The sequence below is a fragment of the Manis pentadactyla genome, chromosome 4 (assembly GCF_030020395.1).
Source record: "Manis pentadactyla isolate mManPen7 chromosome 4, mManPen7.hap1, whole genome shotgun sequence".
Lineage (NCBI taxonomy): Eukaryota > Metazoa > Chordata > Mammalia > Pholidota > Manidae > Manis > Manis pentadactyla.
In genome coordinates, this window is record NC_080022.1 from 105,577,211 (window position 1) to 105,592,567 (window position 15,357).

General features: G+C 36.2%; 1 protein-coding gene across 4 annotated transcripts in view; it reads left to right on the top strand.

The window, feature by feature from the left end:
- The window catches only part of MAN1A2 (mannosidase alpha class 1A member 2), a 220,979-nt gene that overhangs the window by 98,125 nt on the left and 107,497 nt on the right, over positions 1-15,357 (top strand). For all 4 annotated transcript variants that reach the window (XR_005032480.2, XM_036924455.2, XM_057500590.1 and 1 more), the window contains exon 6: positions 13,622-13,716. Coding sequence is in view for 3 of the 4 variants with exons in the window: in XM_036924455.2 (XP_036780350.1) it covers positions 13,622-13,716 (95 nt within the window). In the remaining variant the exon portion in view is untranslated. The remainder of the gene's footprint in view (positions 1-13,621; positions 13,717-15,357) is intronic.

Genomic DNA, 15,357 nt, shown 5'->3' on the forward strand with positions numbered 1-15,357 from the left:
ACTAAATGATGTGAAAGTGCCTAATGTAATACCAGACTTAATGCATATTTACTTTTCTTTCTTCTTTGGCTTTTTCCTATATGGTAGATAGTCTGTGTTTCTAATTAGTGGGGAATTCTTTTACTTTAAAATAGATATTAATACATTTCTTAGGGTACAGTGTACTGAACTAAAATGTAAAAACATATTTTACTTTCTGACTTTTTTCATATAATAGAATTTTACTGATCATTGTTTTTCTTTTTGGTCATTTTACATTGAAAGCTCTGATCCATATCTATTCTGAGAAACCAATGATAAATGCCTGAGATCTGCCAAAAATAAATAAAATAGAAGAATAATTTGAATATGACATTATTCTAATTACTGGGTAGACAATAAATTCCTATGTCTCACATAAGCCAGAACACCAAGTATAACTTATAACATGGCAAATTGCTTTTCCTACATTAAGGTAGTTGGGTAACTAGAATAAAGAACATCTTACATGCCTTCTATTTTCTGGTACAGGGAACCAAATAAGGGTTATATGCCATCTTAACAAAGTACTTCTCTCTCCTGTAGATTTATTAATATCATAAATGTAAAACTTTTATCATTTTATTTTCTCAGAGCAAGACTATTTACATTAAATATTTGCAATTTTAAAAACCTTCATGATATGTTTACTTGATGCTACCCTCAGATATGTATCATTTCTTCTATAGTATTGTGTCTTATTTTTTAATGGTTATCAAAGTGGCATCCCTCCCTGAGTAAAGTAATAACATAATTTATGTGGATAACTGCATCTGAAATCTGTCAGATAAAATAGAGAAATGGTTATGTGGAATTTAATACATGTGTCACAGATAATAAAAACAAAAGAAATAGCAATAACAAAATCTTTCCTTACCAAGACACAAGAGTACTCTATTGCATATAGGGTAAGACTGTGTTAACCTTAAAAATAAAACTCAGGTATTTTACAAGCAAAAATGGGTTTATTCAGGAATAGCAGAGAATTGCAATTGGGACAAGCAAGCTATGGCAAAGCCAGAGGCAAGTCAAACAAGGGAGAGAAATACTCATAGAGGAAAAGGAGGACTTGAGAGGGGCTCTTATGACAAAAAGTTCCTTAGAGTAAACTGGGAGTGCCAAGTGTTGTGGCTTCTCATTGGCTGAATTGTTACAGTCCATCATTGACTGGGCTGTTGTTGGGGGGTGGGGAGAAAAACCTTCCTCTTGCTGGGAAGTAAAGCAGTAGCTGAAGCAGAATCGGCTTGTAAGGTCCATCTCTTCAGGTTGGGTATGCAGTTGAGGAGTGGTGGGGCCTGAGAGCTACCCCTGCTGGCCTCCTGACTTGACTTTTATTTCCCAAAAAAAAACTTGATTTGATTTTTTTATTAAGGTATCATTGATATACAATCCTATGAAGGTTTCACATGAGCAGCATCGTGGTTACTATATTCACTCATATTATCGAGTCCCTCCCACACCCCACTATAGTCAGTGTCCTTCAGTGTAGTAAGATGACAAAGAGTCACTACTTGTCTTCTCTGTGCTACACTGTCTTCCCTGTGAACCCCCCCAACATGTGTGCCAATCATAATGCCCCTTAATACCCTGATCCTGCCCTCCCCACCCGCCTGCCCTACCCCTCCCCTTTGGTAACCTCTAGTCCTTTCATGGAGCCTTTGAGTCTGCAGCTGTTTAGTTTCTTCAGTTTTGTTTTATTATTGTACTCCACAAATGAGGGAAATCATTTAGTACTTGTCTTTATCCACCTGGCTTATTTCACTGAGCATAATACCCCCTAGCTACTTCCATGTTGTTGCAAATGGTAGGATTTGTTTTCTTCTTTTGACTGAATAATATTCCGTTGTGTGTATGTACCACATCTTCTTTATCCATTCATCTACTGATGGACACTTAGGTTGCTTCCATGTCTTGGCTATAGTAAGTAGTGCTGCAATAAACTTAGGGGTGCATATGTTTTTTTGAATCTGGGATCTTGTTTTCCTTGGGTAAATTTCTAGGAGTAGAATTCCCGGATCAAATGGTATTTCTGTTTTTAGTTTTTTGAGGAACCTCCATATTGCTTTCCACAATGGTTGAACTAATTTACCTTCCCACCAACAGTGTAGGAGGGTTCCCTTCCCCTTTCTCCACATTCTCGCCAGCATTTGTTGTTCCTTGTCTTTTGGATGTTGGCTATTCTAACTGGTGTGAGGTAATATCTCATTGTGGTTTTAATATGCATTTACTTGATAATTAGCGATGTGGAGCATCTTTTCATGTGCCTGTTGGCCATCTGTATTTCTTCTTTAGAGAAGTGTCTGTTCAGGACTTCTGCCCATTTTTTAATCAGGTTATTTGCTTTTTGGGTGTTGAGGGGTGTGAGTTCTTTATATATTTTGTATGTTAACCATGTGTTGGATATGTCATTTACAAACATATTCTCCCATACTGTAGGATGCCTTTTTGTTCTGTTGATGGTGTCCTTGCTGTACAGAAACTTTTTAGTTTGATGTAGTCCCATGTGTTCATTTTTGCTTTTGTTTCCGTTGCCCCAGGGTATGTGTTCAGGAAAAAGTTGCTCATGTTTATATTCAAGAGATTTTTGCCTATGTTTTCCTCTAAGAGTTTTATGGTTTCATGACTTACATTCAGGTCTTTGATCCATTTCGAGTTTATTTTTGTGTATGGAGTTAGACAGTAATCCAGCTTCATTCTCTTACATGTAGCTGTCCAGTTTTGCCAACACCAGTTGTTGAAGAGGCTGTCATTTCCCCATTGTATATCCAAGGCTCCTTTATCCTATATTAATTAGCCATATGTGCATGGGGTTATATCTGAGCTTTCTATTCTGTTCCATTGACCTATGGGTCTGTTCTTGTGTCAATACCAAATTTTCTTGATTACTGTGGCTTTGTAGTAGAGCTTGAAGTCGGGGAGTGTAATCCCCTCAGCTTTATTCTTCCTTCCCAGGATTGCTTTTGCTATTCAGGGTCTTTTGTGGTTCCATATGAATTTTAGAATTAAGTGTTCTAGTTTGTTGAAGATGCTGTTGGTATTTTAATAGGGATTGCATTGAATCTGTAGATGGCTTTAGGCAGAATGGCCATTTTGACAATATTAATTCTTCCTATCCATGAGCACAGGATGTATTTCAATTCATTGGTGTCTTCTTTAATTTCTCTCATGAGTGTTTTGAAGTTTTCAGGGTATAGGTATTTCACCTCCTTGGTTAGGTTCATTCCTAGGTATTTTATTCTTTTTGATGCAATTGTAAATGGAATTATTTTCCTGATTTCTCTTTCTGCTAGTTCATCGTTACTATGCCACATATTTATGTGCATTGATTATGTATCCTGCAACTTGGCTGATTTCAGTTATTAGTTGTAGTGGTTTTGGAGTGGATTCTTTAGGGTTTTTTATGTATGATATCATGTCACCTGCAAACAGTGACAATTTAACTTCTTCCTTACCAGTCTGGATGCCTTTTATTTTTTTGTCTGTCTAATTGCCGTTTCTAGGACCTCCAGTACTATGTTGAGTGAAAGTGGGGAGAGTGGGCATTTATCTTAAAGGAAAAGCTTTCAGCATTTCACTGTTAAGTTTATGATGTTAGGCCAGCATCACTCTAATGCCAAAACTAGGCCAAGACCACAAAATAAGAAAATTATAGACCAATATCCCTGATGAACATAGATACAGCAATACTCAACAAAAAATCAGCAAACTGAACATACTACATATATGTGGGTCTGTCATATATGGCCTTTATTATGTTGTGGTACTTGCCCTCTGTGCCCATTTTGTTGAGAGTATTTAGCATGAATGGATGTTGAATTTTGTTGAGTGCTTTTCAGCATCTATGGAGATTGTCATGTGATTTTGTCCTTTTTGTTGAGGTGGTGTATGTTGTTGATGGATTTTCAAATATTGTACCATCTTTGCATCCCTGGAATAAATCGTACTTTATCGTGATGGATGAACCTCTTGATGTATTTTTGAGTTCAGTTTGCTGATATTTTGTTGAGTATTTTTGCATCTATGTTCAGCAGGGATATTGGTCTATAATTTTCTTTTTTTGTGGTCTTGGCCTGGTTTTGGCATTAGAGTGATGCTGCCCTAATATAATGAATTTGGGAGTATTCCCTCCTCTTCTACTTTTTGGAAAACTTTAAGGAGGATGGATATTAGGTCTTTAAATGTTTGGTAAAATTCAGCATTGAAGGCATCTCTTCCAGGGACTTTGTGCTTAGGTAGTTTTTTGATTACCAGTTTAGTTTTATTGTTGGTAATTAGTCTGTTCAGATTTTCTGTTTCTTCCTGGGTCAATCTTGAAAGGTTTTATTTTTCTAGAAAGTTGTCCATTTCTTCTAGGTTATCCAATTTGGTAGCCTATAATTTTTCATAGTATTCTCTAATAATTCTTTGTATTTCTGTGATTTTTACTTTCTCATGTCTGATTCTGTTTATGTTTGTAGACTTTCTCTTTTCTTGATAAGTCTGGCTAGGGTTTTATCTATTTTGGTTATTTTCTCAAAGAACCACCTCCTGCTTTCATTGATTCTTTCTACTGTTTTATTCTACTCAATTTTATTTATTTCTGCTCTGATTTTTATGTCATCCCTCCTTCTACTGACTTTGGGCCTCTTTTGTTCTTCTTTTTCTAGTTTCATTAATTGTGAGTTTAGACTGTTCATTTGGGATTGTTTTTGTTTCTTGAGGTATACCCGTATCGCTGTGTACTTTCCTCTTAGAATGGCCTTTGCTGTTTATAATATATTTTGTGCTGTTCAGTTTTGTTTTGATTTGTTTCCATATATTGCTTGACCTCTGTTTTTAGTTGGTCATTGATCCATTGGTTATTTAGGAGCATGTTATTAAGCCCCCATGTGTTTGTGGGCTTTTTCATTTTCTTTGCATAATTTATTTCTAGTTTCATACCTTTGTGGTCTGAGAAGCTGGTTGGTACAATTTCAGTGTTTTTGAATTTACTGAGGCTCTTTTTGTGGCCTAATATATGACTTAATCTTGAAAATGTTCCATGTGCACTTGAGAAGAATGCGTATTCTGCTGCCTTTGGGTGGAGAGTTCTGTAGATGTCTGTTAGGTCCATCTTTTCTAATGTGTTGTTCAGTGCCTGTGTGTCCTTACTTATTTTCTGTCTGGTTGATCTGTCCTTTGGAGTGAGTGGAGTGTTGAAATCTCCTCAAATGAATGCATTGCTTTCTGTTTCCTCCTTTAATTCTCTTAGTATTTGTTGCATGTATTTAAGTGCACCTGTGTTGGGTGCATAGATATTTATAATGGTTATATCCTCTTGTTGGACTGACCCCTTTTCATTATGTAATGTCCTTCTTTGCCTCTTGTTACTTTTTTTGTTTTGATGTCTGTTTTGTCCGATGCAATATTGCGATTCCTGCTTTTTTCTCCCTGTTATTTGCATGAAATATCTTTTTCCATCCCTTTACTTTCAGTCTGTGTATGTCTTTGGGTTTGAAGTGAGTCTCTTTTAGGCAGCATATAGATTGGTCTTTTTTTTTTTATCCATTCTGTAACTCTGTGTCTTTTAATTGTTGCATTTCGACCATTTACATTTAGGGTGATTATTGATAGATATGTACTTATTGCCATTGCAGGCTTTAGATTCTTTCTTACCAGATGTTCAAGGGTAGCTTCTTTACTATCTAACGTCCTACCTTTACTCACTTAATATGTTATTTCAAACACAATCTAAAGGTTCTTATTTTCCCTCCCTCCTTTTTCTTCCTCCTCTACTGTTTATATATTAGGTATAATATTGTGCACTCTTTATGTATCCCTTGACTAACTATGTGGGTAGTTGATTTACTTTTATATTTTCTTAGTAATTAATTGGTCTACTTCCTTTACTGTGATTTTATTTTCTCTGTTGACAGCTATTTAGCCTTAGGAACACTCCCATCTATAGCAGTCGCTCCATAATACCCTGTAGGGATGGTTTGTGGGAGGTAAATTCCCTCAACTTTTGCTGGAAATTGTTTAATCTCTGTTTCAGGTTTAAATGATAATCTTGTCATATAGAGTATTCTTGGTTTGAGGTCCTTCTGTTTCATTGCATGGAATATATCATGCCACTCCTTTTTTGCCTGTAAACTTTTTGCTGAGATTTCTGATGGTTGCCTGATGGGTTTTCCTTTGAATGTGATCTTTTTTCTCTCTCTGACTGCTTTTAGTAGTCTGTCCTTATCCTTAGTCTTTGCCATTTTAATTATTATATGTCTTGGTGTTATCTTCCTTGGTTCCCTTGTATTGGAAGATCTGTGCACCTCCATTGCCTGAGAACTGTCTCCTTCCCCAGATCGGGGAAGTTTTCATCAATTATTTCCTCAAAGACTTTCTATCCCTTTTTCTTTCTCTTCTTCTTCTGGTACCCGTATAATATGAAAATTGTTCTGTTTTGATTGGCCACACAGTTCTTTCAATATTCTTTCATTCCTAGAAATCCTTTTTTCTCTCTGTGCCTCAGATTTTTTGTATTCCTGTTCTCTAATTTGTTTCACTTACCATTTCCTCTACCTCATTGAATCTTCTTTTAAATCCCTACATTGTATGCTTCCTTTCAGATACTGTATTTTATAAAATTTCTGTTTCTTTCTTGAAGTCTTCCCTGCGGTCTTGAATTTTTTTTTCTGTAGCTCTGTGAACATGTTTATGATATCTGTTTTGAAATCTTTATCAGGAAGATTGGTAATTTCCATTACACTTAGCCCTCTTTCTGGTGTTTGTGAGATTTTGGTTTTTACCAGGTTCTTTTGTGTTCCATGTTTGTAATGATTCCTATGGAAAAATAAGTTTGTGTAGGCAGCACTCTGTAGTGCCCAGAAGCTCTACTTTCTGGAGATGCCCAGCACCTGAAACAAACACAGGGGTCACAGACATGTGGCGCCCGTGCCTGCCTACAGGAAAGAGCTCTTTCCTGCTTCGTGGATGCATTGCATACCTCCGCTGCCAGGGCCAGTGGGCCCAGTGCACAGGGAGGAGCCTGTGCATTAAACCCCTGTAGCTGCCGAAGGCGGCGCCACCCTCTGGCTGGCCTAGCACAATGGCAGGGGCAGCAGGTTTGTGAACCAATCCTGGCCAGGTGGAAGGAGTGGTAGTCTGCATATTGCAGTGGTCCCTCTCTGTGCGCTTCTCCTGATGGGGATGGAACGCCTGAATCTCCTGAAAGTTGTGTGTGCCGGGATGATTTAGTCCATCTTTCCTTTCTCCTGAGCAACTAGCTCTGTGTAATTCTTGCCCCTTTTGCAGCCTTCTTGCTATTGGGAAGTCTTTAAAAGTGCCCGCCTTTATTTTTTCTCAAAGTGGCTGTTTGTGGGTACCTAATCTCCAGAAGTGGCTGGAATCTCAGTCTCTCTGAGTATTCCACCTGTCTTTGCTTTCTAACCCCACCAGTCTCCAAAGCACCACGTAATGTAGCTTCATGCTCCCAGAGCACATCTCCAGGGCTGGGTTTTCAGCAGTCCTAGGCTTCTACCCCATCCCTGCTGTATTTCTCTTCCTCCAACCAGTGAGCTGGGTGGGGGGTGCTCTTGGGTCTCAGCAGATCACGGCTTTGCTACTTTACCCTTTTCTTCTCTATTCCCCAGATGTAGGCAGTCTGTTGCAGTCTTCTTTCTGATTGCTCTTTCAGGATTATTTGTATTTGCTGTATCTTTGTATCATATGTGGTTTTGGGAGGAGGTTTCTGTTTCACTTCTAATGCCACCATCTTTAAGCCTCTCCTGACTTGATTTTAGTGACGTTTCCATTTATTAATTTCAGAATAGTTTTTAAATAAATTTGGAGATATTTTCTAAGGCAAATAGAATATCATTTTTTTACCTAAAGCCATGTAAGTTCTTTTTTTTTTTTTTAGGATTATCTTTATTTATTTATTTTATTAAGGTATTATTGATATACACTCTTATAAAGGTTTCACATGAAAAAAGAATGTGGTCACTACATTCACCCATATTATTATGTCCCCCCATAGCCAATGTTTGAAATAAAAATACTCCATTGCAGTCACTGCTCATCAGAACAGTAAGGTGCCACAGAGTCACTATTTGCCTTCTCTGTGCTATACTGTCTTCTCCATGATCCCCCACACCATGTGTGCCCATCATAAGGCCATGTAAGTTCTTAATTTTAAAAAGGACATATTAGAGTGTTAATTTTTCTTTGTTTAAATATTAGCCATCATTGTCCTTAGTGCACTCTTACTGTATTTTTGTTAAACCTGAGTTTGCTTAGAAATTGCTGCTATTTGCATTGAAAATTTGACATCTTCCTTCTCTACAAATGTGCTGGTAATTGGGCAGAACATTTCACTAAGTTTTGCTGACCCAGATAACATTTCTAAATACATTCTCCAGTATTTTCCTCTACATATTCATGTACATATTCACACGTTTAACGTTAAAGTTACTGTTCTAATACCAGTTCATAGTTGATGAATACAGTTATTGTAATTGATTTGGCAAATCGAAGACAGAGTCAGTAGCTGGAAATTCTGGGGTGAATTCCAAGATGGAGAGAATCAGAGAGTAGAAGCCCCAAATTCTGCATGCTATGTATTTAGGTCATATTGTTTTATTTCCCCATTTGTGTATAGAACTACACCATAATTTTTTGCGTGAAAGAGACTCTTGCCCTTCTACATTCTTTGCCTGGTAAGAACTTCAAGGCCCAGCTCAAAATTATTTTTTTTAAGCAGCTATATTGTAGTTAATTTACATACAATAAAATGCACCCATATTAAATGTACAGTTTGTAATTAAACGTATAGTTTGAATTTTAGCAAATGTATGGTAAACTGTTGGTGGGAACACAAATGATATACCTTTTTGGAAAATAGTTTTGTGGTGTCAAGTAAACATCTAAAATATATGATTGTTTTTGACCCAATAACCCACTTTTAGGAATATATTATCTAAAAGTAACATTGTGGATATGTAGGTATACTTAGAAGGGTATTTCATTGCAGCAGTATTTGTAGTAGCCAATGTTTGTAAATCATGTATTAATCAATGTTTGAAAAGACCTGAATATTCATTTAGAGTGAAATTGTTGAATAAATTAATCTATCTCTTATTGTAGAACAGAAGTTTGATATATTTTAACTGGGAAAAATATGCTTGATATATTCAGTAGTATAAGCAAATTATAGACCAATATGTAAGATTGTGTGTATGTATGTTTCCTTCATTGAGTCAGTCAGTCAGTCATTGAAGTATTTTTGGCAATAAATAATGGCAGCTTGGACTAAGATGGGTTGTAGAGATGGGAGATACAAATAATTTTAAGTATTTGGGAGGTAAAGTCAAAAGAATTGGATGATATTTTGGAGGGGGAAATGAGGCAGAAGGATGAGAGATCCTGTCTCCAGGTTTCTGGGTTTTGGTATGAGACTAGTGACAGTTACTAGATATTGAACACTTTCAGAATACTGCAAAGATCATCAGTTCATTTTAAGTTGAGTTTGAGGGAATTTTGCTGTATTTAAGTGGAAGTAGGTAGTAGACAGATGTAATGGATCTGATATTTATTGGAAAAGTCTTGACTCCAGATACAGATTTCAGAGTTGATTGCTGTATAGCTGATAATTGAAAACAAGCACATGTGAAATTGCTTAGGGAGACAATTTAAGATATGAGAAGGGGACCTAGAATCAAGCCTTGAGAAACAACAATAATGGTCAGATCTGAGGAGGATGAGTCAGTAAAGGAGGGAGTGAGATTGTTAAGAGTATTGAACAAAAGGGAGAAAGTATTTAAAGGAGGGAACTGGTCATTAATGACTGAAAATGCTTGTTGCTCAAATGTGTGGCTAATTCATAGCAAGATCCATTTCAGTGAAATGGTGGGGGCAGAAGCCATGTTGGAATATGTTGAGGAGTGAGTAGGAGGAGAGGAAATGGATACAGCAAATTAGACAATTTTGTTAAAATTGGAAATGTACTTGTGTTATTATGTTAGTATGAAGAAAAGACAATAAAAATCCAACTACTTTAAAGTCTTACATATGTTCAGAAAGAAAGGATGGAAATATATTAAAATATTAATAGTATTTGGATTAGAATACAAGACCTGTGTACTATTTTTAAATGTCTCCCTTTTTCATTTTCCTGTTTTTTAAGGTAAGCAAAAATTTAATAGATAACAAAATATGGATTATTTTATCAGTCAGCTTCCAGTTAAGAGACAAAAATTATGCCAATTGTTTGAACAGTGTATTTAACACAAAGAATTATTAACTAGACATAGAGTTAACTGGGTAAGTGCTAGATTAAAAAGAATACTCTAAGGTGTCATGGAGGTGGCTCTTTCAGGAAGCACCCAGGGCTGAAAGAATAAATCTTAGAAACTTTAAGAGGAAGGGCAACGCAGAACTCATACCTCTGATGAAAGTGTGCCGGTAAGCAGGTGCTCCCCTCTTTGGAGGTGTGAGGGGTGAGATTGATAAAACTGATTCTGTATATGTTGGGAAAATTGCTAAGTGGATTTAGCTGCTGCTATAGGAAGGCACTGCTATTGCTGCCAATGTAAAGGGTTAAGAAAGCAACTCACCATAATGCCTGAGTGTCCTTGCATACCTTTGTTGAGAATACCAAGAATATAAGGCCCTGACTGCTCTTTACCCAGGTCATCAGGGTTATACTTGCAGGGATGAGTTGATGTTATCTAATTGGCTTGTTTTCACTTACTGTAAAAGAGCTTCTTCAAGCTCAGAGTTCTTCTACTATAACACAATCTCCTGTGCGTGCAGGAATCCATAGTGGACTCTTTGGATCATCCCTGTGGGATTTGGGTAGATGGGAGGGTGGGGCATGTACAACTAATGTAAGTGAACTTGAAGCTTTGGCTGCTACTTTGTCATAAATGATACAGTCCTTTTTCTCTGACCCAGTATTTTGTCTTGTGTCTTCTGCCGATATTCATGAAATTATGGCAGGCTAACTTGTTAGCTTGCAAAGTGAATAAAATCTTAGACTCCATTATGAGTTTTTAAGTAGTGTTTGTAGGCTCCTTTTGATTGGGAGGTGTATATCAATATGCTTTTATGTCTGTGTTAATCTGTAGATCTTTAGTAACCTCCACTTGGTCCAAAGTTCCTGTCTAGCCTTTAATGATGTTCCTGTTCATGGTGATGATATTTATCCAGTATGCAGTATAGAAAGTCAAAGAGAGAAATTAAGAAAAAAAAGTTGAGAGATATAAAATTGACTGAGAGGTTTCAAAGGATGTTTAGTAGGAGTTGTAGATGAGTTTAATATAATAAATGATAGTTAATATTTGAAAAAATATCAAGAATATTAATAAAATATTAAAAACTACCAAAGAGAAAGGGCTGATTACTTAACTAAAGAGTGACAGCTGACAACAGAGTTTTCAGCAGCATTAGGTGCCAGAAGACATTGGAATAATGTCTTTAAACTGCTGACTTAAAGTAACTGCCAACCCAGAATTTTATATTAACCAAACTATCATTGAAGAGGGAGGATGTAAGATACAGGATAAAGAGATATTCAATAAATTAGTAAAATATTTTGAGGAATTTAATTATTGACTGTAACAATTAAGATGAAATAATGCAAAGTATAGGAATATGTCAGTATCTATGTCTATACCTAGATATTGGTATATCTACATTTAATATAGTAAAATAATCAAGGAAGAATGTGGACTCTAAAGATGGGTAGTCCTGGGTTTAAATTCAGGCTTATCACTTACTTGCTGTATGACCATGGGCAAATTAACTGTTTTATACCTCAGTTTCTACTCTGTATAATGGGAGTAACAGTAATACATATCTCACTGGGTTGCTCTGAGGATTACTTGGGTTCATGTCTGTGTTTGTCATTTTATCATTTTCATCATCCCAATATTTTTGTAGAATATTTAAAAAATTCCTTAAACCCTTGTGTGTTAACATCAGAAATCTCAGGGAGATGGGGTTGGTATGGAAGAGAAAGAAGATAATTTACTTCTTATAAATCTCTATCCTTTGGCTTCTTAAATTCATTCAACACTTGCTGATACCCATTATATGCTAGGCACTCTTTTAAGTGCTGAGAGTACAACAGTGAATAAAACAAAATGGCTTATATTCTCCTGTGGAGGTAATAGGCAATAAACAAGGTAGGTATGTGAGAAAAATGTGTGTATCTACCCAAATATACATAGACGGTTACTGATAGCACTAAGGAGAAAAATGAAGCATGTAAGGGGATAAGGATTTTTAAATTTCAAATAGAATGGTCAGGGACTATGAGCAGAGATAGCATTGGTGTAAAGACCTGAAGGAGATAAGATGTAGCCATGAGGATATCTTTTTATAAAAGCATTTAGGTGAAAGGAAGAGCAAATGCAAAAGACAGTGAAGCAGAAGCCTAACTAGCATTCTCAGAGAACAACCAAATAGGCTAGTGGGGCTGACGTAGTTTGCTTGAGGAGGGAAGAAAAGGAGTGAGGCCATAGAAGTAATAGAGATCCACTGCTTATAAGATTTATAGCTTTTACTGTGAATGAGGCAGAGAGTCATTTGATTGTTCTGAATTCTTGACTTTCTATTTAACATTCTTAGTCTGACTCTTAGGTAGAAAACAGGCTGCAGAAATTTTACCTTGGTCATTTAAATAGTCTAGTAAAATAAGCAAAAACACACAATGGATTCTAGTATCATGTCCCTCCTCAGGAACCTACAGTGGTTCCATGCTATCTATTCTGTCACTCTGAGTTTCATTGCTTATGTTTTAAAAGCTTTTTGTAATCTTGTCACAGTGTATCTGTTTAATTCTGTTTCTTCCAGTTCTTCCAGGCCTGCAAATAAATTTTTCAATCCTAATTCCACTAAACCTAGGACCAGTTTTAGCATCATTCCATTACCTATAATTTAGTCTCTTAAAATTAACTGGGAGATTTTACATAATAGGTATTGGTTACATAGTGTTTTCTCTGTAAATAAATGATATGTTTTAGAAGTCTTCATTTAAATATTCTTGGACCTCTGTTAAACATGTGAATAATTGATTTACTTTCATCATCTTATCAGTCAACAGTCCTAGTTGCAGAAAATAGAATCTGTTTTTACCTAGTGATTCCTTAGAGGGTACTGCCTAGCTAACAGAGTCTTTGGGAGGGCCATGAAATCAGATATTTTTGTTATACAGCTTGGAACTAAAAGAAGTGCCCAAGCGTGCCATGTAGGTGATTAAGCATGAACTCCATTACTCACATAGTATCTATGAAGATAAGGACCAATCACTAAAATTTCTATTCAAGCTATCACAGAAGAATCAGACACCTTTTCCACTGCCTCAGATTATTTACTTCTTCCTTCTTCCAAATATTGCATATTTATGGATACTTGTCAATTCCTAGGCTGTACCACTTTGGGTAGCATTCCTTAGTATCCAGTTTACAAACATTTTCTCTGATTGATATATGCTAACTCCATGGTACTGAAGAGACACCATTTCTGCACCCCTTCCCCACCTTGTTGTTCTTCCATGTATCCAATATAATGTGGTATGCGTCCTATGAAAGAAGAGCAAATTATAAGTTCTGATGGCTATGACTTATGAATATTTATGTTTTTATCTCAGATATTCAAGATTAAAGCAGTCCAACTGGCTGAGAAACTCCTTCCTGCCTTTAACACACCTACTGGAATTCCCTGGGCAATGGTGAATCTGAAAAGGTAAAATCTGTTTTTGTGTGGTCGTTCCTGTTTAGAAAGAATTAGATTAACTGATTTTTTGACCTTTTTAGTCTTAAAAATATCTAACATTGTCTCCACCATACTTTTTAAGACTTAAATTGTTTTTCTGTGCATATATGCAGAAACATTACTTCCTTAAAACATTCTCTGACTTTTTATTTATTTATTTTTTATTTTTTAGATAATTATTTTTTATTGAAGGGTAGTTGACGCACAGTATTACATTACATTAGTTTCAAGTGTACAACACAGTGATAAAACATTTATATACATAATTCTAGGTTCCAGCTATCATCCTACCAAGCTGTTACAATATCTTGACTATATTCCTTATGCTATACATTACATCCCGGTTACTTATTTATTTTACCATTGGAAGTCTGTCCTTTTTTTTTTTTTTTTTTGTGAGGGCATCTCTCATATTTATTGATCAAATGGTTGTTAACGACAATAAAATTCTGTATAGGGGAGTCAATGGTCAATGCAGAATCATTAATCCACCCCAAGCCTAATTTTCATCAGTCTCCAATCTTCTGAAGCATAACAAACAAGTTCTTACATGGAGAACAAATTCTTACATAATGAATAAGTTACATAGTGAACAGTACAAGGGCAGTCATCACAGAAACTTTCGGTTTTGCTCATGCATTATGAACTCTAAACAGTCAGTTCAAATATGAATACTCATTTGGTTTTTATACTTGATTTATATGTGGATACCACATTTCTCTCTTTATTATTATTATTTGTAATAAAATGCTGAAGTGGTAGGTAGATTCAAGATTAAGGTAGAAAACATAGTTTAGTGTTGTAAGAGAGCAACTGTAGATGATCAGGTATGTGCCTGTAGACTATGTGTTAATCCAAGCTAGACAAGGGCAATAAAACATCCACGTATGCAGAAGATTTCTCTCAGAACGGGGGGTGAGGTTCTAAGCCTCACCTCTGTTGATCCCCAATTTCTCACCTGATGGCCCCCCTGCGACTGTGCCTGTCTTAGGTTGTTCCTCCCTTGAGGAATCTTACCCGTCTCTGGCTAACCAGTCATCTTGCGGGGCCATACAGGGAAATGTGAAGTTGGTAAGTGAGAGGGAAGCCTTATTGTTTGAAAAGGTTAGCTTTTTACTTCTTTGCATATTTATGCCCTGTGTCTTCTATGCCCAGCATTTGTCTTGAGGTATCTTTACCACTTGGAAGAAGTATGATACTCGGTAAATTTGACATGAGGCACGAATTCTATTTAAGGGTTGTAATTAGGAAGGAAGAAGAAAAGCTATAGAAGTAGCAGGCGGAAGAAAACATGGGAAGATTGATTATTTCTTTGACATATCTTCTTGTAGAGTAACTTCAGCATGTACAGGCTTTAAGCTACTACTTAAATTGCGCACACACATTAACATAATAGGAGTATAGTTACATAACCAAAGCATACCTGTAATTACCATCCATCTCCAGTGAAACCAAGAAAACCAGTTAGGCACCTTAGGCATTTGTGAAAACTTATCTATGATATGGTGGATATTGTCCAACTGAACTTGAACAGTCTGAGAGAAATCAGACAAATTAAAACAACCCATTCCTGGGGAATGTTCACATCCCTTATGTTCTTTTAGCAGTAAA